The sequence below is a fragment of the Macrobrachium nipponense genome, chromosome 8 (assembly GCF_015104395.2).
Source record: "Macrobrachium nipponense isolate FS-2020 chromosome 8, ASM1510439v2, whole genome shotgun sequence".
Classification (NCBI taxonomy): domain Eukaryota; kingdom Metazoa; phylum Arthropoda; class Malacostraca; order Decapoda; family Palaemonidae; genus Macrobrachium; species Macrobrachium nipponense.
Window position 1 is genome coordinate 45,411,704 of NC_087203.1, and position 25,238 is coordinate 45,436,941.

At 48.8% G+C, this 25,238-nt stretch overlaps 1 protein-coding gene across 1 annotated transcript in view; it reads right to left on the reverse strand.

Annotated features, from left to right (window-relative positions):
• LOC135223074 (uncharacterized) overlaps nucleotides 1-25,238 on the reverse strand; it is a 96,661-nt gene that overhangs the window by 56,520 nt on the left and 14,903 nt on the right. The window contains exons 2-3 of the mRNA XM_064261581.1: nucleotides 21,013-21,896; nucleotides 13,522-13,677 (exon numbers count right to left, since the gene is read on the reverse strand). Of these exons, the coding sequence (XP_064117651.1) occupies nucleotides 13,522-13,677; nucleotides 21,013-21,819 (963 nt within the window). The 5' untranslated portion in view covers nucleotides 21,820-21,896. The remainder of the gene's footprint in view (nucleotides 1-13,521; nucleotides 13,678-21,012; nucleotides 21,897-25,238) is intronic.

The following is a 25,238-nucleotide window of genomic DNA, read 5'->3' on the forward strand; positions in this document are numbered from 1 at the left end:
ATAGATATCTCTGTTTAAAATTCTCGCCGAAGACGATGAATACTAGCGTCACAGCAGTAGATGGTCATTCATGTATGCGAGAATCCCCGTTAATCAGAGACTTAAGTCCGTGATTGTTGGGCAGAGATACGGTTGGTATTCAATCATCAAAGCAGGTGAGAAAGACATAACCAACCGTGCATCTCAAAGCGGCAGCTGGTACTGAAATGCCACGGGCAATTCAATACGCAGTAGCTGTCGCTGACTCGTCATCCTGAGTTGCCAAGTAATCCTTTCCACGAAGGAATGCGTTCGGCTAGAACCACCGAGCATAAAAAGATATGCTCGAGCAATTATATTTATGCGAAACGAATTTCGGTAAATATAAAAGCTTAAATGGTGTTGTTGTGACAACACCATAAGTATATAAAATTGAAACTGGAAACTCCTGGGAGGTTGCAGGCAACCCGAGTTGCAGTTCAATTAGAATAACTTTTCGTCTAAGTCGCAATCCGTAGAATAACCAGGATATGCGCCTACCCCTCGGACCATTCAACTGCTTAGCAGAATCATGTCGCGAGGTTAATATACGTAGTATATTTTGTAGGATTCTGAATAACGATCTCCATCCTAAATTCTTTCCTTCAAGAAAACAAAATAAGGATTGGAGATCGACCACCTTCGGTCTCTATCAAAGAGAGTGAAGAAGTCTTCCTCGAAGGAAAGCTTCAATGGTGAACAGAATACTAAGACGATAGTTCAAGCCAAACTGGATATTCCCGTCCGTTCTTCTCTATTCCAGGTTGGTCGCCTATTGTGAGTAGTCTTCTTTCAGCAGCAGTCTTCTTCCTAATGCTAGAAATTCCAGGAATTCGAGCATAGGCGAGGTTCCCGATTATCGTGTAACATATCGGGGATTCTCGTCTCGCTCACTTTGGACCGTGGTCTCGCCTAAGTGTTTGGAGATCGTAAGAAACTCTAACACTCTGAATGCGCTAGAATTCCGTAGAATTCTAAGCAGTCTGCGAAACCCCACCGAATTCGTCAAACGATATCGGCTGGTGGTCCTCTCGATTCCCGTAGAAATCGAGAATGGGGCAGGATCCCTCCTCAACGACCGGGGCTTTACGTCAGGTAGGAACCCGAAGGTCCCCACGGTAGCGCAGTCCCCAACGTGGAATCCTACAGAGAAATCTCTGTAGGATCCCTCCCCTTTCCCTCGTAGCCGTAAGGAGAGAGGGAATGGGGGAGGAATTGGATACTCGCTCGCCTTCCCAGTGGAACTATGCAGTTAGGAGAAGTAGGAGCAGCCATCGCCTTGCGGCGATGGCCTCTCAGAGTCTGGGAAAACGTATCGTCAGGAGAAAACGTTTTCCCGAGGAGGGTTACGAACTCTCACTGTAGGTAAGGGTCTGCCGCCACTGTGAACGTCGTCTGGGTGGGGCTGATCGACACCTGACAGGAGAGAGCGATACCGTCCTCCGACTCATTCCAGTCCTCGCAAGGTCGAAACCTCTCAGGAGGACCGAAGGAGTATTTAAATACGGTGTCCGAAGACACGTGAGACGCCGCTGTCGCAGTAGAGGAGGTGGAAGTAGCTTGATCGACCGGCCAGAACTGAGAGAGCCTTCTTGTCCGGAGACGAGAGACTCTGGTTCAAGACAGAATCGGCAAGCTCCGATCGCGGCAAACCCACCGTCGGTTTGGGTTCCCTCTCGGGCCCCAAAACGACTCGAGCAGAGCCTGGGCTCTGCTGGTGGGAGCGGCGATCCTTCCCCCAGGTCGTTGTGCTGACGAATCAGTGCAATACCTGGGCAAAGTTACTCTGAATCTCGGAAGTTACAGCGTCTTGAGGAGTAGGACCATCCAGTCCCTCCAACAGAGCAGCTCCCAAGACCCTCCTCCTTCAGAAGAAGGACCAGCAACAGATCCCTGACGGTTGCCTCCATCCATCTTGCGCGTACGTCCTGGCTGGTCCTAAGACCATAACCCGGCACGTGCGGCGTCGTGACGGGATCGGTGAGCGGCGCATCTCTCACGATCACTCCTATATACCTCGCTCTTCCTGGCGTATGCCGAGGAAGTTGAAGGTATCGAGAGACAGAACTGACGCTACCCCCTCCCCCCCCTGACGGTCGCCTCCAATCACTTGCGCGTACGTCCTGGTTGGTCCTAAGACCATACGTGGCAACGTGCGGCGTCGTGACGGGATGTGAGCGGCGCACGTCTCACGATCACTCCTAGCTACCTCGCTCTTCCCGGTTGTAGCCCGAGGAAGTTGAAGGTAGTGGAGAGACAGACCTGACGCTCCCCCCCCCCCGCTCGTCTGGCAGGAACCAGCGTACGTGGGGGGGGCTGCAGCCGATCACCAACCCGCGGTGGGGATCGATCTGCAGGCCTGGCCGTGCCGCTCACCTGTGGCGAGCGGCTCGACTGAGCACGTCGACCCGGTCCCGTGCGTCAGACGAGCTGCTGCTGGTCATCGTATCCGCCCTGTCCCTGTGGGAGCGGCGGTCAGGTGACCTGCAGAGCTCACTCTTTCGCGGTGAGACCGGTGAGCGTCCTCGCGGCACGTCAAACCGCTGGTACCAGCCGATGCTGGTACCGTCGGTCGAGGGGACCTGGGGGACCTCTTCCCAGCCTCAACCTGTGGCCGTCAGAGACCGTCACGTCCACCGAGGTACCGGCTGGTCCGCTGCGAGAGCGGCCGCTGGCCTGGCGAGAGTCACCTGAGCGGCTCTCGACAGTCTTCTGCTCCGTGCCTCGGTCATGACGCTGAGCGAACTCAGGCGTCTTAACTTTGGCTGCACGGTCACCCCGAAGAGACCGTACACTCGAACTTTCTTCTCGCGGACGAGAACCGAGCCGGTACCTGGCTTAGCAGCAGAGCTGCCAAGACCAGGCGAGGGTGTACCAGCGGTAGCCAGCACACCCTGGTCCCCGTCTTCTTCTTTCTTCTCAGAAGGGGAGACGGGCCCCGTTCCCGAAGGAACAGGAGGACCAGCAGAAGAACCCCCCCCCCGTCGTACGGAGTGTGACGAGCCCTTCGAAGTTCCCGAAGAAGTCTTCTTAGGGGGAAAACCCCGGTTACCAGCTGGTCGCTGCGAGAGCGGCCACTGGCCTGGCGAGAGTCACCTGAGCGGTTCTCGCCAGCCTTCTGCTCCGTGCCGTGGTCTTGGCGCCGAGCGAACTCTGGCGCCGAAACTTTGGCTGCACGGTCTCCCGAGGGGAGAGCGTACACTCGGGATCTCTCGCGAACGAGAGACCGAGCCGGAACCTGGCGTAGCGCATCGCCGCTAGCACCAGGCGAGGAAGTACCAGAGCTAACCGATACTCCTCTGGTCCCCGTCTATCTCTTCCTTACGGAAGGGGAGACGGGCCCCGCTCCCGAAGGAGCAGGAGGACCAGCAGAAGGACCCCCCGTCCCACCGGAGGTGGGACGGGCCCTAGAAGTTCCCGAAGGAGACTTCTTAGGGGGGGAGGCAGCCTTCTTCTTCTTCTCGCTTATGGGCCTTAGAAGTCGAAGGGGAAGAGGCAGCAGCAGACGAAGACGAAGATGACACCTTCCTCTTCTTCGTCAGCTCACGCAGGACAGTCGTCAGGTCCTCCATCCAGGCCGGAGTCGGGCCTATTGCCGAAGCAACACGGCCCGACTGCACCTGTCCGGAAGGACCTGGGACTGGGGAAGACACACCATGGGCAGGACCAGCATGGACAGGCGCAGGAACCAGGAGCGACAGGAACAGCAACCAGCTCAGGAGCGGCAGGAACAGCGGCAGCGGTAAACACAGAAGGGACAGCCAAGCCAGTAGCGGGAACCACATCAGCGACAGGTACGGCAGGCCCAGCCATCGCCTCGTAAAGAATCATCAGCAGCCAGCGGGAACCTGGTACTGGCAGCCGGTCCAGGGGTCGAGCTGCTGGAACAGCGGAAGTCTGGGGCAGGCAACACGAAGAAAACACAGGCGGCGGCGGCATACCCCTCCTCGGTACGGCGGCGACCGGCCCTAGAAGCGGCAGACGGCGTCACCGACACAGCATGGGGAGTGTAGACCAGCGGGGGGAAGGGGAAGCAGCATAAGCGGCCGTGAAGGTTGTAGTGGAGACCGCTCCAAGGTCACCGCCCCAGACCTCGCTAGACGCTGCAGCAGATCGTGGATGCTAGGCACGCCCTGCAGCCGCAGTGGCCCATACCTGTCCAAGGTCGTTCTCCCACGGATGTAGCACCTGCGGTAGCACAGACAGATTAGTAAGAGGGGTTCCCTCACGCACGGGGGGGAGACATGCCCCACCCCGAACCGCAAGGAAGACCCCAAATACAAAATACGAGGAAGCTGAGCGGGGGGGCAGGAAAGAAGACGAAGAATCGGATACCAAGGGAGTCGCGGGAGCTTTCCGACGACTTCCTGGCAGACCTTCGCTTCCCCTACCCCCGCACAGCAGTGAGAAGTATATGAAAATGAAACAGAATACTGCACTTGCGATTCACTTCATAGAACTTGGAAAGGGGGAAAGATCAATTCCCGGGTAAGAGCGGAAACTTGATCCATAATAATATGATGCTATCATAATTATAAATGAAAATGAACAATACTGCACTTGCGATTTCACTTTCACAGCAATAAATCGTAAGGATTAATTCCCGGGTAAGAGCGGAAATTGATCCAAAATTAAATTTGATGCAATTAATAAATGAAAATGAAAAGAAAACTGCATTGCGAATCCACTTTCATTGCATTCTATTCATACAAAATAAGAGGCTCGTGCCGAGCGCAATCAAGCTCTCGGCAACGAACGCACAGGGCAAAATATAATGAAAAAGAGTACTTACATCTTTCAATTACACTTTCTTTGCCCAAAATACATGACTCGGCGCGAGTGCGCCCGCCCTCGGCACCGAGACATAATTAAATTCAATTTCATGAAAAGAGCAGAAATCGCCGCCTCTACGGCGATAGCTCCATGTTGATTCATAATTAAGTAATGAAAATGAAAACAGTGTACTTACAGTTTCATTTTCAAGTCAAACAAACCATTAGTAGAAAATGACAATTTGTCGAAAATTGCATTTTTCCTAACTATACAAACCTGAGGTCCTTTAACAATAGGAAGTAGCTAGCGGCAGCTGGAACGGTCGTAAGCTTCGAACAAGGGGAGAACGGTAGTTAACTGCTTGTCCGACAGTCGCGCGCCGCGCGACTGGGAGGTAAACAAATCACTTTTGCTTTTGGGCCCATGCAAAATACCAGAGTGAGGGGTGGCATGAGGAGGGACTATATGTAAAGGACCTCAGGTTTGTATAGTTAGGAAAAAATGCAATTTTTCGACAAATTGTCATTTGTTTCCGATACGTAATACAAACCATCGGTCCTTTAACAATAGGAAGACTCACTTCTTGGTGGGAGGAATCTGAGTCTTTTGATGAACAGACTGGTGTTCGTCCATCCCTGGAATGCCTCCCTGGTCGTAAGAGCGAGGGAGGGATCCAAGCCTCTGTCCGATTGATCGGGGTGTGCACGCAGGATCAATGGTCAGGCCTCTGGGCCGAGTACTAAGAGAGAGGCAAGCGTATCTCTTCGTACCAGCAAGCAAGAACTTGTTCCTGTTTGCAAGAGGCAACATAAAGTATGGGTTGTCTCAAGCTGGCATCCACTTCCTCCCCCTTGTTGGAGGAAGTGGTGGATATACGCTCCTATCCCTAGTGAAAGGGATAGGATGGGGCTCTGTTGAGTAGCTCACCTGCATCTTGTCCTTATCCAGCAGGGTGACGACCGTGTCCTCTAACCACAGGTAGAGGGGAAGAAAAAGATGGGAAGAGAGCCAGTCACACTCTCATTCACTCATCCATTCTTATGGTCACACCAGGACTCGATGCTGTTCAGCCTGCGAGGGTCTGGGTTCGCTACACAACTGTTGAGCAGCCACCACGGTCCCAAGGAAAAGGATCCAAGGACCTGTGGGCAATATCCCGAAGGTAGAAGGAAGGGCATGTGGTCTGGTTGACCAGACCCTGCCTTCAATACCTGCGCCACGGAGAAGTTCTTGCGGACAAGGCAGCATCTCCTTCGCATCGAAGGCGGTGAAGTCCATTAGGGTAGGGTATTGTGAAGGACTCGAACCAATCGTCAGTTACCGAAGGGTTCTGAGTCTTCGCTACGAAGATCGGTACGAAATCGAGCGTCACAAATCCCCATCCCTTGTGCTTGACTTCTCAAGAAGAAGTCATGCAGTTACCTAAGACGAAAAGAAGGGAATAGTCGTATGACCTATCCCTCTTCTCGACTTTGGTTATGTACAGTACTCATACTGACAAGCTATTAAGACGAAGTAATGATTGCTCTGGAACAACCGAACTAAGTCCACAGCATAGTTCGTAACTGACTCGGGCGCTCTGACAGCTGCCGACTGACTGGTTCGGAATCAGTAGAGGCAAGTTGTCCAAGCATCCGGGTAAGTCACGTGACCTTCGCCCTTTAAAGAGTTATGCTGAGAGACCAAACAAATAAAATATTATTTGTTAGTCACCGATGCCGGACGGCACGGCGATGATTCTCTTAATGCATAAGCTCAAAAGGCGAAAGTCAATTGCCTTCAAAAGACCGAGGTCCCTGATGGCAAGAAAATCTCATAGGACGTTGGATCTCAGCTTAAGGAGAAACAACACTATGTGACGTTGAAGACGAAGGTAGGCAATGAATGCATGCTACGTCTTCCAGCTGAATCGAGAGAAGGAATCCCAAGATTCTAAACCTGTGCTTACAAATGACTGAAAACGCTAACCGCCATTCATTGCTGTCCGTTGTGCAATGAAAGCGGGGGCGTTCTTCAGTAATGAAACACAGGGGAGTGCCGCTTGAAGAACTGCTTCTCATGGGCTGAACGTTTGGAAGTAGAGCTGGCAGGTGTGGGAGTAGGCGATGTCTTTCAATACATCTGCTAATCCGGGGTGAACAATGAACAATTGTACACCTCCGAATACAAGATATTTTTGAGGACAAACTCAGATTCCGCAAAAATCTTCGCATTATCGGGATACGATGCAGCAAGAGACTATTACAGAATTCTGTTACCGTGTGGTAAACAGAAAGATGAGAGTCGAATAGATATCTCTGTTTTAAAATTCTCGCAATACCGAAGACGATGAATACTAGCGTTTCACAGCAGTAGATGGTCATTCATGTATGAGAGAATCCCGTTAATCAGAGACTTAAGTCCGTGATTGTTGGGCAGAGATACGGTTGTTATTCAATCCAAGCAGTGAGAAAGACATAAACAACCGTCTATCTCAAAGCGGCAGCTGATACTGAAATGCCTCGGGCAATTCAATACGCAGTAGCTGTCGCTGACTCGTCATCTTGAGTTGCCAAGTAATCCTTTCCACGAAGGAATGCGTTCGGCTAGAACCACCAAGCATAAAAGATATGCTCGAGCAATTATATTTAAGCGAAACGAATTTCGGTAAATATAAAAGCTTAAATGGTGTTGTTGTGACAACACCATAAGTATATAAATTGAAACTGGAAACTCCTGGGAGGTTGCAGGCAACCCGGGTTGCAGTTCAATTAGAATACTTTTCGTCTAAGTCGCAATCCGTAGAATAACCAGGATATGCGCCTACCCCTCGGACCATTCAACTGCTTAGCAGAATCATGTCGCGAGGTTAATATACGTAGTATATTTGTAGGATTCTGAACAACGATCTCCATCCTAAATTCTTTCCTTCAAGAAAAACAAAATAAGGATTGGAGATTGACCACCTTCGTTCTCTATTAAAGAGAGTGAAGGAGAAGTCTTCCTCGAAGGAAAGCTTCAATGGTGAACAGAATACTAAGACGATAGTTCAAGCCAAACTGGATATTCCCGTCCGTTCTTCTCTATTCCAGGTTGGTCGCCTACTGTGAGATAGTCTTCTTTCAGCAGCAGTCTTCTTCCTAATTCTAGAAATTCCAGGAATTCGAGCATAGGCGAGGTTCCCGATTATCGTGTAACATATCGGGGATTCTCGTCTCGCTCACTTTGGACCGTGGTCTCGCCTAAGTGTTTGGAGATCGTAAGAAACTCTAACATCTGAATGCGCTAGAAATTCCGTAGAATTCTAAGCAGTCTGCGAAACCCCCACCACCGAATTCGTCAAACGATATTGGCTGGTGGTCCTCTCGATTCCCGTAGAAATCGAGAATGGGGCAGGATCCCTCCTCAACGACCGGGGCTTACGTCAGGTAGGACCCGAAGGTCCCCCCTGGTAGCGCAGTCCCCAACGTGGGATCCTACAGAGAAATCTCTGTAGGATCCTTCCCCTTTCCCTCGTAGCCGTAAGGAGAGAGGGAATGGGGGAGGAATTGGATACTCGCTCGCCTTCCCAGTGGAACTAGCAGTTGGAGAAGAGTAGGAGCAGCCATCGCCTTGCGGCGATGGCCTCTCAGAGTCTGGGAAAACGTATCGTCAGGAGAAAACGTTTTCCGAGGAGGGTTACGAACTCTCACTGTTAGTAAGGGTCTGCCGCCACTGTGAACGTCGTCTGGGTGGGGCTGATCGACACCTGACAGGAGAGAGCCGATACCGTCCTCCGACTCATTCCAGTCCTCGTCGAGGTCGAAACCTCTCAGGAGGACCGAAGGAGTATTTAAATACGGTGTCCGAAGACACGTAGAAACGCCGCTGTCGCAGTAGAGGAGGTGGAAGTAGCTTGATCGACCGGCCAGAACTGAGAGAGCCTTCTTGTCCGGAGACGAGAGAGACTGGTTCAAGACAGAATCGGCAAGCTCCGATCGCGGCAAACCCACCGTCGGTTTGGGTTCTCTCTCGGTGGGGGGGGGGGGCCCCAAAAACGACTCGAGCAGAGACATGGGCTCTGCTGGTGGAGCGGCGATCCTTCCCCCCGGTCGTTGTGCTGTCGAATCAGTGCAATAACCTGGGTAAAGTTACTCTGAATCTCGGAAGTTACAGCGTCTTGAGGAGTAGGACCGTCCAGTCCCTCCAACAAGAGCAGCTCCCAGGACCCTCCTCCTTCAGAAGAAGGGCCAGCAACAGATCCCTGACGGTTGCCTCCAATCACTTGCGCGTACGTCCTGGTTGGTCCTAAGACCAACCTGGCACGTGCGGCGTCGTGACGGGATCGTGAGCGGCGCATCTCTCACGATCACTCCTATATACCTCGCTCTTCCTGGCGTATGCCGAGGAAGTTGAAGGTATCGGAGAGAGACAGAACTGACGCTACCCCCCTCTCCCCCTGACGGTCGCCTCCAATCACTTGCGCGTACGTCCTGGTTGGTCCTAAGACCATACGTGGCACGTGCGGCGTCGTGACGGGATCGTGAGCGGCGCACCTCTCACGATCACTCCTAGCTACCTCGCTCTTCCCGGTGTAGCCCGAGGAAGTTGAAGGTAGTGGAGAGACAGACCTGACGCTCCCCCCCTGCTCGCTGGCAGGACCAGCGTACGTGGGGGGCTGCAGCCGATCACCAACCCGCGGTGGGGATCGATCTGCAGGCCTGGCCGTGCCGCTCACCTGTGGCGAGCGGCTCGACTGAGAACGTCGACGCTGATGTCTAGCGTCAGGCGAGCTGTTGCTGGTTACCGTCTCCGCCCGGTCCCGATGGGAGCGGCGTCAGGTGACCTGCTAGGCTCGTTGTCGCGGTGAGACCGGCGAGCGTCCTCTCGGCGCGTCGAGCCGCTGGTACCAGCCGTGGCTGGTACCGACGACCGCGGGGACCCCTTCCTCGCCTCAACCCGTGGCTGGTCAGCGACCGTCACGTCAACCTGAGCAGCCAGCTGGTCGCTGCGAGAGCGTCCACTGGCCTAGCGAGAGTCGTCTGCACGACACTCGCCAGTCTTCTGCTCCGCTCTTCGGTCTTGGCGGCGAGCGAGCTCGAGTGTCAAGACTTTGGCTGGACGGTCTCCCGCGGGAGACCGTCCACTCGGTACTTCTCGCTAACGAGAAGCCGAGGCGGATCCTGGTTTAGCGGCAGAACCGCTAAAACCAGGCGAGGAAGTGCCAGCCGAAGCTGGGTACTCCTCTGGTCCCCGTCTTCTTCTCCTTGGTAGAAGAAAAGACGGGCCCTGTTCCCGAGGGAGCAGGAGGACCAGCAGAAGAGCTCCCCGAATCGCCGGAGCGAGACGGGCCCTTAGAAGGTCCCGAAGGAGCCTTCTTAGGGGGGAAAACCCGGGTTACCAGCTGGTCGCTGCAAGAGTGGCCGCTGGCCTGGCAAGAGTCACCTGAGCGTCTCTCACCAGCCTTCTGCTCCGTGCCGCGTCTTGGCGCCGAGCGAACTCTGGCGCCGAAACTTGGCTGCACGGTCTCCCGAGGGAGAACGTACACTCGGGATCTCTCGCGAACGAGAGACCGAGCCGGAACCTGGCGTAGCGGCATCGCCGCTAGCACCAGGCGAGGAGTACCAGAGCTAACCGATACTCCTCTGGTCCCCGTCTATCTCTTCCTTACGGAAGGGGGGGGGGGGAGACGGGCCCCGCTCCCGAAGGAGCAGGAGGACCAGCAGAAGGACCCCCCGTCCCACCGAGGTGGGACGGGCCCTTAGAAGTTCCCGAAGGAGACTTCTTAGGGGGGAAGGCAGCCTTCTTCTTCTTCGGCTTATGGGCCTTAGAAGTCGAAGGGGAAGAGGCAGCAGCAGACGATGAAGACGAAGATGACAGCTTCCTCTTCTCCTCTTCCTCGTCAGCTCTCGCAGGACAGTCGTCAGGTCCTCCATCCAGGAGGGAGCCGGGGCAGTTGCCGAAGCAACAGGGCCCGACTGCACCTGTCCGGAAGGACCTGGGACTGGGGAAGACACACCGTGGGCAGGACCAGCATGGACAGGCACAGGAATCAGGAGCGACAGGAACAGCAACCAGCTCAGGAGCGGCATGGAACAGCGGCAGCGGTAGACCCAGAAGGACAGCCAAGCCAACAGCGGAATAATCACATCAGCGGCTGGTACGGCAGGCCCAGGGATCGCCTCGTAGAATCATCGGCAGCCAGCGGAACCTGGGTCCCTGGCGGCCGGTCCAGGGGCGAGCTGCTGGAACAGCGGAAGTCTGGGGCAGGCAACACGAAGAAAACAGGCGGCGGCGGCAACCCCACCTCGGTACGGCTGCGGCCCTAGTAGCGGCAGACGGCGTCATCGACACAGCATGGGAGTGTAGATCAGGAGGGGGGGAGCAGCATAAGCGGCCGTGGTAGTAGTGGAGACCGCCCCAGACCTCGCTAGACGCTGCAGCAGCCCGTGGATGCTAGGCACGCCCTGCCTCCGCGGTGGTCCATACCTGTCCAAGGTCGTCTCCCACGGATATAGTACCTGCGGTAACATAGATAGATTAGTAAGAGGGGTTCCCTCACGCACGGGGGGAGACATGCCCCACCCCGAACGCAAGGAAGACCCCAAATACAAAATACAACGAAGAAGCTGAGCGGGGGGCAGGAAGGAAGAACGAAGAATCGGATACCAAGGTGAGTCGCGGGAGAGCTTTCCGACGACTTCCTGGCAGACCTTCGCTTCCCCTACCCCGCACAGCAGTGAAAGTAATGAAAATGAAACAGAAATCTGCCCTTGCGATTCATTTAGAATACAAAGGGGAAAAGATCAATCCCGTAACCCGGAAACTTGATCCAATAATATGATGCATCTTAAAATATATAGAAAATGAAACAGAATACTCAACTTGCGAAATTTCATTTCACATAAAAAATGTAAGATCAATTCCCGGGTAAGAACGAAATTGATCCAAATAATTATGATGCTATCATAAAATATATATGAAAATGAAACAGAATAACTGCTTGCGATTTCTTTCACTAAAAAAATCGTAAGGATCAATTCCCCGGGAATAAAACGAAAATTGATCCTTTAAATGTCATGCATAAATGAAAATGAAAAGAATGCAATGCGAATCCTTTCATTGCATTCTATAAAAGGCTCGTGCCGAGCGCAAAACACACTCTCGGTAACGAACGCACAGGGCAAACATATAATGAAAAGAGTACTTTACATTTTTCAATTACACATTTCTTTCGCCCAAAATACATGACTCGGCGCGAGCGCGCCCGCCCTCGGCACCGAGGCATAATTCAAGGGGTTCAATTCATGAAAAGAGAGGAAAATCGCCGCATCTACGGCGATAACTCCATGTTGGTTCATAATTAAGTAATGAAAATGAAACAGTGTACTTACAGTTTCATTTTTCAAGTCAAACAAACCATTAGTAGAAAACACAATATAAACAAAGCATACGACGATGAAGCGGGCAGAGAGCGATGACGAACACGTCCTTCACACCCGCGGCCGAAAGCAAAAGTGATTTGTTTACCTCCCAGTCGCGCGGCGCGCGACTGTCGGACAAGCAGTTAACTACCGTTCTCCCCTTGTTCGTTCAAGCTTACGACCGTTCCAGCTGCCGCTAGCTACTTCCTATTGTTAAAGGACCGATGGTTTTGTATTACGTATCGGAACAAACACAATATAAACAAAGCATACGAGATGTGAAACGGGCGAGAGCGATGACGAACACGTCCTTCACACCCGCGGCCGAAAGCAAAAGTGGTTCTTCACCTCTCGGGCGCGCGCACGATCGGACAAGCAGTTAACTACCGTTCTCCCCTTGTTCGAAGCTTACGACCAGTCCCAGCTGCCGCTAGTTACCTTCCTATTGTTAAAGGACCGAGGGTTTGCATTACGTATCGGAACAAACAGGTATTAGAAGGTTGTTGGAAGGAGCAATTATTAACAGGGGTCTCTCTATGGAAGGCAATAAAGCCTTTACGCAAGATTTTATTTTAAATGAAATAATTTGCTGTCATTTTATAAGAGATTATAACTGAGAAAGCTTGCATAGTAATAACACCAATAATCTAGCCACCTCTGATACCTGACGCTGTTGGCCAGGCATCTTCGTTTTGTTCAGGGTAACCAGGGACACATCCCGTGTCCCTTGTTTGTGGGCGGTACCCAAAAAAAAAAAAAAAAAAGGCTGCTATGGACAACAGACCAAATGACAAACCTCCACTTCGAAGATCTAAGCGATTAGCTGGTTTGTCATTGGAGAATGAAGGGACAACTGGAATGTTATAATCAGAAGGTATGGAGAGCGAGGCAGCTGATGTAGGAGCATCTCTATGATATCATAGGGAATGCGCAGGTCTATAATTTCTAATACCATCTCTCCTCGAAGGGGTGGCACTAATAGGAATAGGGATAGGAATGGATGAAAATGGTAATAAGGATTTGATGGATTCAGAGGTGTATTCCTCAAAGAAGCCAGCAAATGCTTTCTGTCCTACTTCACCCTCTTGCTAAACTTAACCCTCTGGAGGCAAATCACAAACATAATAATTATGTGGATTTACTGTTGTCCAAAATATGAATGGCTGACAAGAATAGCCATGCCCATTACAACAACATTGCCAACTTCAATGACCATTTCCAATTCAATCTGGGAAATACTTCTGCACAAAAGATGATGGTTTGTATTTCAAGGAACAGCTTAAATTAAGAAAAAGAAACATTCTTTGCTACAAATTCACATTTTTTAGATAAAATAAAAGACTCTTACCTCTTCAGGCCACAGAAACTGACTTGCATAAACCATAATTGTATCATTGGCATAAATTAAAAGCACAACATCGGGATGATCTTTTAACAGAGCTTGCAAAGTCCTGTACCCATACAATAGAGGGTTTAGATCATCAAGGTCTGCTCCGAATAAACCCTGCAAGTAGTGGAATGTTATGTTGAGTTTCCATACATTGAGATGGTTCTTTTTCCAAAACACAAAATAAACATGATGTATCCATTCCCATTGTGCTTGCATCATCATTAATCCATAAATCACTAATACAATGGCATTTGAAGGTAAAATACAAATGTAACGAATACTGACGTGGAACCTACAACCTAGAGCAACTTACTAAGCTCCATGTACAGTTATTACTTTGTCATTTTCATACAAAATAGTAAATTATTACTCTACTTATCATTCAATTTCAGAGAAAGACAGTACTGTAAAGTTTTGTCTAACACATGCATGTACACAATTGCAATATTTCTACCTACATATCAGGTATTATAGTACTTAAAAATACAATAAATAAAATTATTTAAAAATACTGTATATGTACATAATATACAATAATCAGGCAATAAAAAACCATAAACATATTTTTCTCTACTTTAAAAATATGATATTGTAATGATACAATTAAGTTTGTTCATACTTACCTGGCAGATATATATATAGCTGATAATTTCCGACGACCGACAGAATTTAAAACTTACGACACACGTAGTGGGAGTCAGGTGGTTAGTACCCATTCCCGCCGCTGGGAGGCGGGTATCAGGAACCATTCCCATTTTCTATTCATAATTTTTATTTCCACTGTCTCCTGAGGGGAGGTGGGCGGGTAATTAATTATATATATCTGCCAGGTAAGTATGAACAAACTTAATTGTATCATTACAATATCATTTTGTTCATGCAACTTACCCTGTCAGATATATATAGCTGAATCCCACCTTGGTGGTGGAGAGACAGAATAGAGGATTTAGGAAACACATATATGCAGATATTTGATATCTTGGTTCCTTACCTGTTAGCATAGCTGGCTTCGTGATTACTGCCACGTAAGTCTGTAGTAGCACTACTAGAGTTGCCAGCAAGGTAGAGACCTATGAAGCTGGTGCACTCCAGATGATCTGTCAACAGGGGCGAGACCACGACGTGACTAGACCATGGACCATACTAATGAGGGCAACGAGACAAAAATACCACCACCTGGCTTAGTTTACCAAAGGTATCCCACTTAACTAAGCTAATGGAAGGGAGACCCGCCCCAGGCGGTCACCCCACAACCATAAACACAAATTAAAACCCCCCTAATCCCTAAAGGATAGGATGAGTGTTACTCCTGCCCCCAAAAACAGTGTCTGCAGCAATGTATGGTCCGAGGGAGAAGCAATTTTCGTATGTCACTTTCACCTCCCGCAGGTAGTGTGAAGCGAACACCGAATTGCTTCTCCAAAATGTGGCATTCAAAATATCTTTGAGCGCCATATTTTTGTGAAAGGCTACCGAAGTAGCAATAGTCTCACCTCGTGAGCTTTTACTTTCAGAAGCTTCAAAATCACTATCACTACACTTCTTATGCGCTTCTTGAATCGTATTCCTGATGAAAGAACGCCAGTGCGTTTTTGACATAGGAAGATCAGGTTTCCTCACTGAACACCACAAATTGTCCGATGAACCTCTGCAAGCTTTAGTTCTCTAAAGATAGAACTATAAAGCCCTGACAGGACACAGGAATCTCTCACGTTCATTACCCACTAAATCTGACAACCCTTTGATTTCAAAGGTCCTCGGCCACGGGTTGGAAGGATTCTCGTTCTTTGCTAAGAACATGGGGACTTAAAGAAACAAATCGCACTACTGTCTGAAAAGCCAATATGCTTGCTAATGGCCTGAATTTCGCTAACCCTCTTCGCCGTCGCCAGAGCGGTTAGGAAGATCGTTTTCTTCGTCAGATTCCTGATAGAAACTGAATGAAGCGGTTCGAAGTGACTCGACATCAAATATTCGAGCACCACATCCAAGTTCCACGAGGGTACTTTAGGCTGGACTACCTTCTTAGTCTCGAACGATCTAATGAGATCATGAATGTCTTTATTATTAGTCAAATCGAGTCCTCTGTGCCTAAAGACTACAGAAAGCACGCTTCTGTAGCCTTTAATAGTTGGAACAGCCAACTTCACTTCCTCTCTCAGATAAAGAAGGAAGTCAGCTATCTGGCTCACAGAGGTTGTGGTGGAGGAAATGCCCTTCTTCCTGCACCAGGATCTGAAGACAGCCCACTTCGATTGGTACAGAGCGATTGAGGAGGGCCTCCTTGCGTTGGCAATCGCCTTCGCCACAGGTCTTGAAAAACCCCTCGCTCTGGCCAACTTCTTGATAGTCTGAACGCAGTCAGACTCAGAGCGGGGAGGTTTTTGTGGTACCTCTCGAAGTGGGGCTGTCTGAGTAGATCTTTCCTTAAGGGCAGAGTCCTCGGAAAGTCTACAAGGAAGGACATCACCTCTGTGAACCAGTCGGCTGCCGGCCAGAAGGGGGCGATGAGTGTCATCCTCGCTCCTTCCGATGCCGCGAACTTCCTCATCACTTCCCCCGAGGATCTTGAGCGGGGGAAAAGCGTATATGTCTAGACCCGACCAACTCCAAAGTAGGGAGTCTACTGCGACTGCTCCCGGGTCCAGAACTGGGGAGCAATAGAGTTGAAGTCTTCTCGTCCTGGAAGTTGCGAAGACATCCACCTGTGGACAGCCCCACAGGTCCCACAGCGACTGGCAAACCTCTTGGTGAAGGGTCCACTCTGTCGGCAACAGCTGTCTTCGTCGACTGAGAAGGTCCGCTCGAACATTCTGTACTCCTGACACGAACCTTGTCATGGAATAGTGACTTCTTGCGCTTTCGCCCATAAAAGAGTTCCTTTGCGATGGCAAACAGAGAAGGCGAGTGAGTTTCCCCCTTGATTTCTTAGGTATGCCAGCGCTGTGGTGTTGTCCGAATTGATCTGAATGACTTTGCCGGGCCGATACTTCCTGGAAGAACCTGAGAGCCAGATAAATGGCTGACAGCTCTTTCAGATTGATGTGCCAGGACACCTGTTCCCCTCTCCAGGTGCCCGACACTTCTTTCCCTCCTAGTGTTGCTCCCCAACCCGTGGACGACGCGTCGGAAAACAACACTAGGTCGGGGTTCCGAAGTTTGAGGGAGAGCCCTTCTGCGAGCTTCCGAGGATCTGACCACCAACTTAGGTGATCCTTCACCTCTCTCGTTAAACACAAGATCGCCTCCAGATCTTGTTTGTTCTTCCAATTGTTGGCTAGGAAGAATTGAAGAGGTCTGAGGTGCAGCCTTCCCAGAGAAACAAACTTCTCCAGTGAGGAAATGGTCCCCAGCAAACTCATCCATTCCCTCACCGAGCATGTTTCCTTCCCCAGAAAGGTCGCCACTTTCTCCAAGCATTGAAGTTGTCGCCCCTGGGACGGAAAAGCCCGAAAAAAGCCACTGAGTCCATCTGAATCCCCAGATCAGACTAAAGATTGAGACGGAGTCAATGCGACTTTTCCGAGTTTACCAGAAGCCCCAGGGACTTTGCTAACGTCATGGTCGTGTGCAGGTTCCTCCAGACACCGTTCCCTAAAAGCGATGAAGCTCGAATAAGCCAGTCGTCTAGGTAGAGAGGAGATCCTTATTTTCTCAAATGAAGCAGCCTTGCCACGTTCTTCATTAGAATGGTGAAAACCATCGGCGCTGTGGTCAGACCGAAGCAAAGTGCCCTGAATTGGAATACCTTCCCCTTCAGGACAAATCGCAGGTTCCTCGATTGGGGATGGATGGGGACGTGAAAATACGCGTCTTGGAGGTCTAGTGAGACCATCCAATCCCCCGGTCTCAAAGCTGACAGCACCGATTGAGTCGTCTCCATCTTGAATTTCTTCTTTATCACAAAGAGATTTAGGCTGCTGACATCGAGGACGGGTCGCCACCCCCCCCGAATGTTTCGGCACCAGGAACAGGCGGTTGTAAAATCCTGGAGATTCCAGGTCGAAGACCTGTTCCACCGCTTGCTTCTCGATCATTTGTTCCAGCAGATCGAAAAGCACTTTCTGTTTCTCTCCTCGATAAGAGGGAGACAAATCCTTTGGAGTTGAGGATAGCGGGGGTGACTTCAAGAACGGGATCCTGTAACCTTTCCTCACGACGTCCAGCGACCAAGGGTCGGCATCTCTCTCTTCCCAGGCTTTCGCGAACCGAAGAAGCCTGGCTCCTACCGGCGTCTGAAGGACTTCCAAATCACTTCCTACTCTTTGACGGAGCAGGGGTTTTTCCTCTGGAAGAGCCTCTTCCTTCGAGAGGCTGTTTTCGAGGAAGATCCGCACGAAAGGGCTTCGGTTTCTTGGCAAAACGAAACTCCAGAGATGAAGCAGCTGCTGGCCTTCTAGAAGACTGAGCCAGAAGATCTTGCGTTGCCTTTTCCTGAAGGCTTGAAGCTATGTCCTTAACCATAGTCTGGGGGAAGAGATGGTCTGAGAACGGAGCGAAAAGCAAGTCCGCCTTTTGCGTTGAAGAGACGGATTTGGCCGTGAAGTTACAAAAGAGTGCCCTCTTTTTGAGAATCCCCGAGCTAAAGTGCGTAGCCAACTCCTCAGAACCATCCCTGACGGCCTTGTCCATACAAGAAAGTACACTGGACAGCTCCCCCAGACTAATAGTATCAGAACTCCTTGACCTGGCATCTAAAACTCCAAGACACCAGTCGAGAAAGTTGAAGACCTCTAGAGTCCTGAAGAGGCCTTTTAGATGAAAGTCGAACTCGTTATGGGTCCAGGTGACTTTTGATGAAGACAGAAAGGCTCTTCTGGAGGCGTCCACGATGCTCCCGAAGTCACCTTGAGCAGAGGCTGGTAGTTTAACCCCTATTTCCTCTCCCGTCTCATACCACATGCCTCCTTTACCGCAGAGTCTTGATGGCGGTAAAGCTAAAGAGGACTTTCCCGACGCTTTCCTCTTCTCCATCCACTCATGGACTTTCCGGAACGCTTGCTTCGTGGAAAGCGACTTCTTCATTTTAATGAACCCCGATGCCTTCGCTGCTTTAAAAGAAGAAAATTGAGAAGGGGGAGTACGAGGGGCTTCCGGTTGAAAACGTTTTTCTCCGAACTCTGACTGTAGAAGACGCATCAAACTTTATAGTCCGATGAGACAGTAGCTGGTTGCTGTTCTTCCTCTGCTTCTACTAAATTATCGCTAACTCCTTCCTCAGAAACTGGAGAAGTAGGAGGAAACTCTGAAGAAAACTGACGAACAGGAAGGGTTCCTTCATCCACCTGAACTTGCATTGGTGAGGAACTGGTGTCTACCAGCGCGCGCTTGGCGTCCGAATCCACACGTTTGGCGCCGACAGGTGCGCGCTCGACATCTACTAACACACGCTTGGCGTCCACTGGCGCGCACCGAGCGTCCACTAGTGCACGCTTGGCTTCCACTGGTGCGCGCCGAGCGTCAGTCAGTGCGCGGCTGCCGCCCACTGGTGCACGTTTATCAACAACAGGTGCGCGTTTGGCGGCACCGGAAGCGCGCTCCACTTGCACAGAAGCGCGCTCAGCGTCCACCACTCGCTTGCGAACATACGAAGACTTGCGAGCGGGAGATATCTCATCCTGAGAGCGAGAAACGAACTTCTCACCTTCTCTAGAGAGCTGCTGGGGAGCAGAACGAACTCTAGAGGGAGACTCGAACGAAGAGAGAGGCGAGCGAGGAGAAAGAGCAGGTCTTGACTTCTTCACGGGAAGCTTCTCATCCTTTCTACGACGCGGAAGAGACTCTCTAGAAGCAAGAGCGTCCTGAAGTTGCTGCTGCAGTGACTGAATTATCCTCTTGGTTGGCGAATCTTCCTGCTCCGGGGAGGGACTGATCCTGTGAGCAGGAGAGCGGCGAGGGGACGCCTCTCTCCTCCTCCCAGGTACGGCCTCCTCCCGAACTCTAGAGCGACTGTATCGCTCGCACGAACTAACCGAATCCAAGTCCAAAGACTCTCTGCGCCTTTTCTGCGGTGGAAAAGCAGCGAACGCACTGTCAGGCGAAGATCGCAAATTCGGAGAACTAGGACGTGAAGCGTCAAAATCACGCGCCGTCCTTTTCAGCGGACGGGAAGCACCGTGAGAACTCCACCCTTTACGTGGGGATGAAGCCTCCGATGACGAAAAACACTCCTTGAGGAGACGTGCCCGTGCACGCTCCCTGGCAGTCTGGGGATTTTCATCAGTAACTGCCGAAGGCACGCCAGATCGGTGGGGGTTCCTTGTAACCCTCCTTCGGCTTTCGACATGCTCCCTCCCCAGGTCCTGGGAGTCAAGCAGAGGTCCAGGCCTAGAGGGGCGAAACGAGGTCCGATCTGACCACATGCCCTACCCGCCACTACACAATGGGGTATCACTGCACTTTTGCACATCACTTTTGCTCTCAAGAGCCAACACTTTCGATTCTAGATTACGAATCGACTCCAAAATTAAGGATAAAGTATTACTCTCTACAGACACTGCTTCAGGGCCCGGAGGCAAAACTACAGGGTTAGGAGCATTAACAGAAGGAGGGTTAACAGGAGAAACATTAATTTCTTGCACACCTGAAACACTCCTGGAGGAAGACCTCCTTAACCTATCCTTTTTCAAGTTCCTAAGATAGGTATCATACGCCTTCCACTCAGAATCTGGTTAACCAACCTTTCGCACTCCTTGCAACGGCTTTCATACACATTCATGCTCCCTGCAACTCTTACATACCGTATGTGGGTCTACTGAAGCTTTCAGTAGCCTACCTCTACAATCAGTCCTAGAGCAGAACCTAGCGCTAGCTGTACTAGACCCTGACATATTATCCAAGAGAAGTCCAAACCAAACTCAAATCAATCCACTAATAACGTGTGCCTAGCCACCGATCCAAATCAATTATCCAAAAAAGAACCAAAAGGGATACTCAAGTAGCAATAAGTTTCCAAATCCAGACGGAGGTGCTGTAAACAGATGTTCACAACACCGGCGACAGAAAAATTATGAATAGGAAATGGGAATGGTTCCTGATACCCGCCTCCCAGCGGCGGGAATGGGTACTAACCACCTGACTCCCACTACGTGTGTCGTAAGTTTTAAATTCTGTCGGTCGTCGGAAATTATCAGCTATATATATATCTGACAGGTAAGTTTGCATGAACAAAATGTATATTAATAAAAATCTCTCTCTCTCTCAGCAGTCAGCAGAAGCACAGCAAGATGCCCTCACTCAATAGTGGGTGAAGAATTAGGTAACCCACTTTGTTACGTATAAGGTGATTGTTTGTATTCCCTTAAGAATATTGTGGTTTTGTATGATAGCCTTTCATTTTGTAAGTACGTACTGTATTAATAATTTTTTCTTGAAACCCCCACAGATTACAAAAGTACTAACCATAATTTTCAAGAATAAGAACTGTAAGTGAACTGAAAGGCCACCTACTTTGTATGCACCAACAAGTTCATCAATTGTAAGCCCAGCAGGAAACTCCTCTCGCAACAACTTTGCTAGACGATCTTCTGTTTCATTAGATAAGGTTCTCGATATTTGATGTGAATCTACGACGGATGCTGTAGTGTCACTCAAAAATAGAGTCTTGATGTTGGAATCACAAAGCAAAAACTGGCTTCCACTTTTATAAATGTTGAAAATCTCACCAAGAGAGGACACAAGATCATATAAACACGAGAATCCTAAAGATGCCAAGTCTAGCTGCTTGTGCGTTATCATCTCAAATTCATATTTTAAATTTTCAAGCGAGATGCCGCCTCCGTTTTTCTTCACAATGGTCTTAAACGCCTCAATTATTTCATTAGGAACAGGTTGAAACTCAACCTTCTCATGAGCCTGTGGGGAATCGCACTGTTCACCAGAAACGTCTTTGTCCACCTTCAAAAGTAACTGCCCATTTGTGTAAGGCAGCTGTAAAATGTCTCCCTTCAAATTACCAAGAAGATCAACCATGTCTAAAAAGCCATAATCTGATGCAATCAAAGGCCTCCCAAATCTCTTGAGATAAGCAACATTAAATTTTTCAATTTCCAGTCCCTCTGGATAACATTTCAGCAGTTCCATGATATTTCTTTGAACCTGCTTTGGAACTCGTGAAGGACAATGGGAAGGCTGTTCTAGTGAGAGACTGGTAGTATCTATTCTGGTTTTCTGTAATTGCTCTTCACTTGCAAAATTGGATGCACTTCCTGCAGCAGCTAAGTATTTGGGTAATCTGGGGATACCATGCCGAGCCATTATGGGCAATTTTTCAATTACTTCCTTTACTAAAGAAGCGCACCATCTTTGAACACATTTCAGCAATTACCACCACCCTGAAATACAATGCACATTTTTAATACAGTAAAACTAAAGTCTGCTTCTAAAAATAAATTTTTAAAGTAAAATAATCTCTATTTTTCATAGGTATACAAATCAGAGCCTATTATATAGGGACATCTTTCAGCATGAGCTGGATTCAGTAACTGAAACTAGATATAATGAAGTAGATTACCTTCAGTAGCAAGGAATGAGCATGAAGGATGAGGTGGGTATAAGCATGGTACTGTATAAATAAAAGGCTTTGGTTTATATATCTAGGAAAAATACAAATCATCACTTTTAAAATCCTATTTGTTCCTACAGAAGTATAAACCTTCACCATTTAAGTAGATTTTTTTTTTTTTTTCTTCCTTCAAGGTTTAATTTTGGGAGAAAATCAAGTGGTCTAGATTTTGGTACTGGACCTCTCTTATGTCCTACAATTGTGGGGCACCACATTGAGAAAATTGGTTCTTGGGTTAGGGATAATACAAAAGAGTTAAATAAACTAACATCTCCATGACAATTCTACAAGTTCTGTAATGATTAAGGTATGGTTTATTTCAAGTTTTGATAGTTGCATCATGCACTAGAAAAGGACTTAATGAATTTGGTTATACTGGGGGAGGGGGGGCTTTTACCTTAGCCCAGGTAAGGACCTGGCACCATAGGTTAGGTTAGGTTAGGTTACACCTTCATCATCTATTGAAATTTATAGTGACACTAGCAGCTATACCAGTCCTTCAGACGTGTTATCAAATGACCTGGATGTACATCTTTCCCAAGCCAATGCTACTGCATTAATAACCGGCTCAGTCAGGCACAACCAGCCATCAGCAGGGGCATACATGGTGCAACAAGGTGCTCTGGAAAGATTTTCTTAGCGAGACCCCCTTAAATAGCCCTTGATAAAACTCAGCCTATAGTTCAACGCTGATATTAATGTTAAATATGTTAAATCCCCCAACCTAAAATAGCATAAGAAGCCAGGTCCTTACATAGGAAGGGGCAAAACTAACCTACAGCAACTGGTTCTTCTCTAAGAGGGGGCTTCACAGCCACTGGAACCCCACCTGACCCAAGAACCAGTGCATTTAATAAGAGGGTTGCAACAAAAGTAAAACTGAAGACTACTACTGCTTCATGGTTCCTGCCAGTTATCAACTAGGTTGAATATTTACCATCTTTTGTTTGTGATGCATACACATATATCTTTTGTTTATGTTTATAGACCATTGTCTGTCTTTTAGTCATGTTTTTTTACGGTCATCCCCAAGGTAATCCTACTAAACATACATTCCACTTTGCATATAAACTTAAAGGGTAAATGACAGAGTGGCGACATATAGGTAGCGGCCACCAATCCTGGAATGCAGCGACCTTCCCGAAAAAGTACTGGAATTCGCTGACACTAGCATCAGTCAAGAGTTGTGGTCCATCAAGGCAGCAGCACAAAGAGACCTCTACGCTCCTTTCAAAGCAAGTTATGAAATAATGGCATAGGGTAAAAAACCGCATGGTACAGGGGTGGACCATGTACGATCAATGTGTACAACCCCAAGAAAAGTACATTATAACGCGTCCTGACACCGGAGTAGAGGTCTCTAGCTCCGTTTCTCACCAACAACAAGTCGCGACTGATGCCCATCTACGATGTCAGGACGTTATAATGTACTTTTTTTAGGGTTGTTCATGCTGATCGTACATGGTCCACCCCTGTACCATGCGGTTTTTTACCTAATTCAAGCACTTTTTTGGGAAGGGTCGCTATGTTGCCGTTCGGTCATTTACCCTACTTAATGAACCAGAGGAACCTAGTAGTGGTTTTCAGCATCACCCAGGTCTTTAGCTCACATATAGCATCTAAGGCGTTACGTCACTTTAAAACCCTCCAATAAACCTTGCCTTGCTTACAATGAGATCTAACCTGAACGAGGTAATTAGGTAACCTAAGGGAGGTTAGGTCTCACCCCTATATACCTATATATATATTTTGGTAATACTTCAGAAGCACTCTGCACTGGATATTAAAATGACAATTTGTCGAAAAATGATATTGTCATGTTACAATAAAGTTTTATACATACTTACCTGACAGATATATACTTAGCTATAGACTCTGTCGTCTCCGACAGAATTTCAAATTTCGCGGCACACGCTACAGGTAGGTCAGGTGATCTACCGCCCTGCCCTGGGTGGCAGGACTAGGAACCATCCCCGTTTTCTAATCAGAATTCTTCTCTTCCACCTGTCTCCTGCGGGGAGGCTGGGTGGGCCATTAATCGTATATATCTGTCAGGTAAGTATGTATAAAACTTTATTGTAACATGACAATATCATTTTTATACATTCAACTTCCCTGCCAGATATATACTTAGCTGATTAGCACCCATTGGTGGTGGGTAAGAGACAGCTAACAACTGAAATAGACAGGTAAACAACATATGTAGGTATTAATAAACCTTGGTTCCTACCTTATTAGGCTGAAGACTTCGCGGCTACTGCCTTGGAGTGCTTAGCCTCAAGAGCCTCAGCGAGATATTGATCTATGGCTAAGAGTTCTTGTGGGTCTGCCAATGGGTCTTATCCACTTACTCGGCAGAGCCTAAAGGGCCTTTGTCATTGGGTGACCCTATTCACTAACATGACAATACACCTTGTTCAAGGAGCACAAAACCGATCCCGATCACCTGATCCTAACATCCATGTTAGTTCTAAGATTGTAGGAGTTATCCCCAACCCCGAAACTCTTACACAACCAAAAACTCGAAAACATAATTTACACTTTCAATTACAAAATATACAAAAAAAAAAAATTTTGTACTCCCCTACTAGTCATACATACCCTTGATCCCCTACCAGCAATGACACTCTGCTCCCGTGCGACAGTAGTGAGCTTGCTAATAGAAAACCAAGCACATATCTGACAAGAGGGTTTATGTACGATAAAAAACACAAAATTAAGGATCAGTCTTTGCTCCAAGACCCAGTACTGTATCTGCTGATACAAAGGACCTAGCGAGAAGCACTTCTCATAGGTCACTCTACATATCCTTCAGATAATGAGATGCAAACACTGAATTGCACCTCCAATATGTAGTCTCAATGATATTCTTTTAGAGACATATTCTTTTGGAACGCCAAAGACGTTGCTACTGCCCTCACTTCATGAGTCTTGACCTTTAGAAGACCGAAGGATTCCTCGAGCAGTTCTTGTGAGCGTCCGGTTAATAACGCTTCTCACAAAGAAAGCCAAGGCGTTCTTGGACATGAGTCTTTTGGGGTTCTTCACCGCACACCAAAGACCTTGTTGACAAGCTCCCATCTGTCCTCTTCCTCTCTAAATAATATTTAAG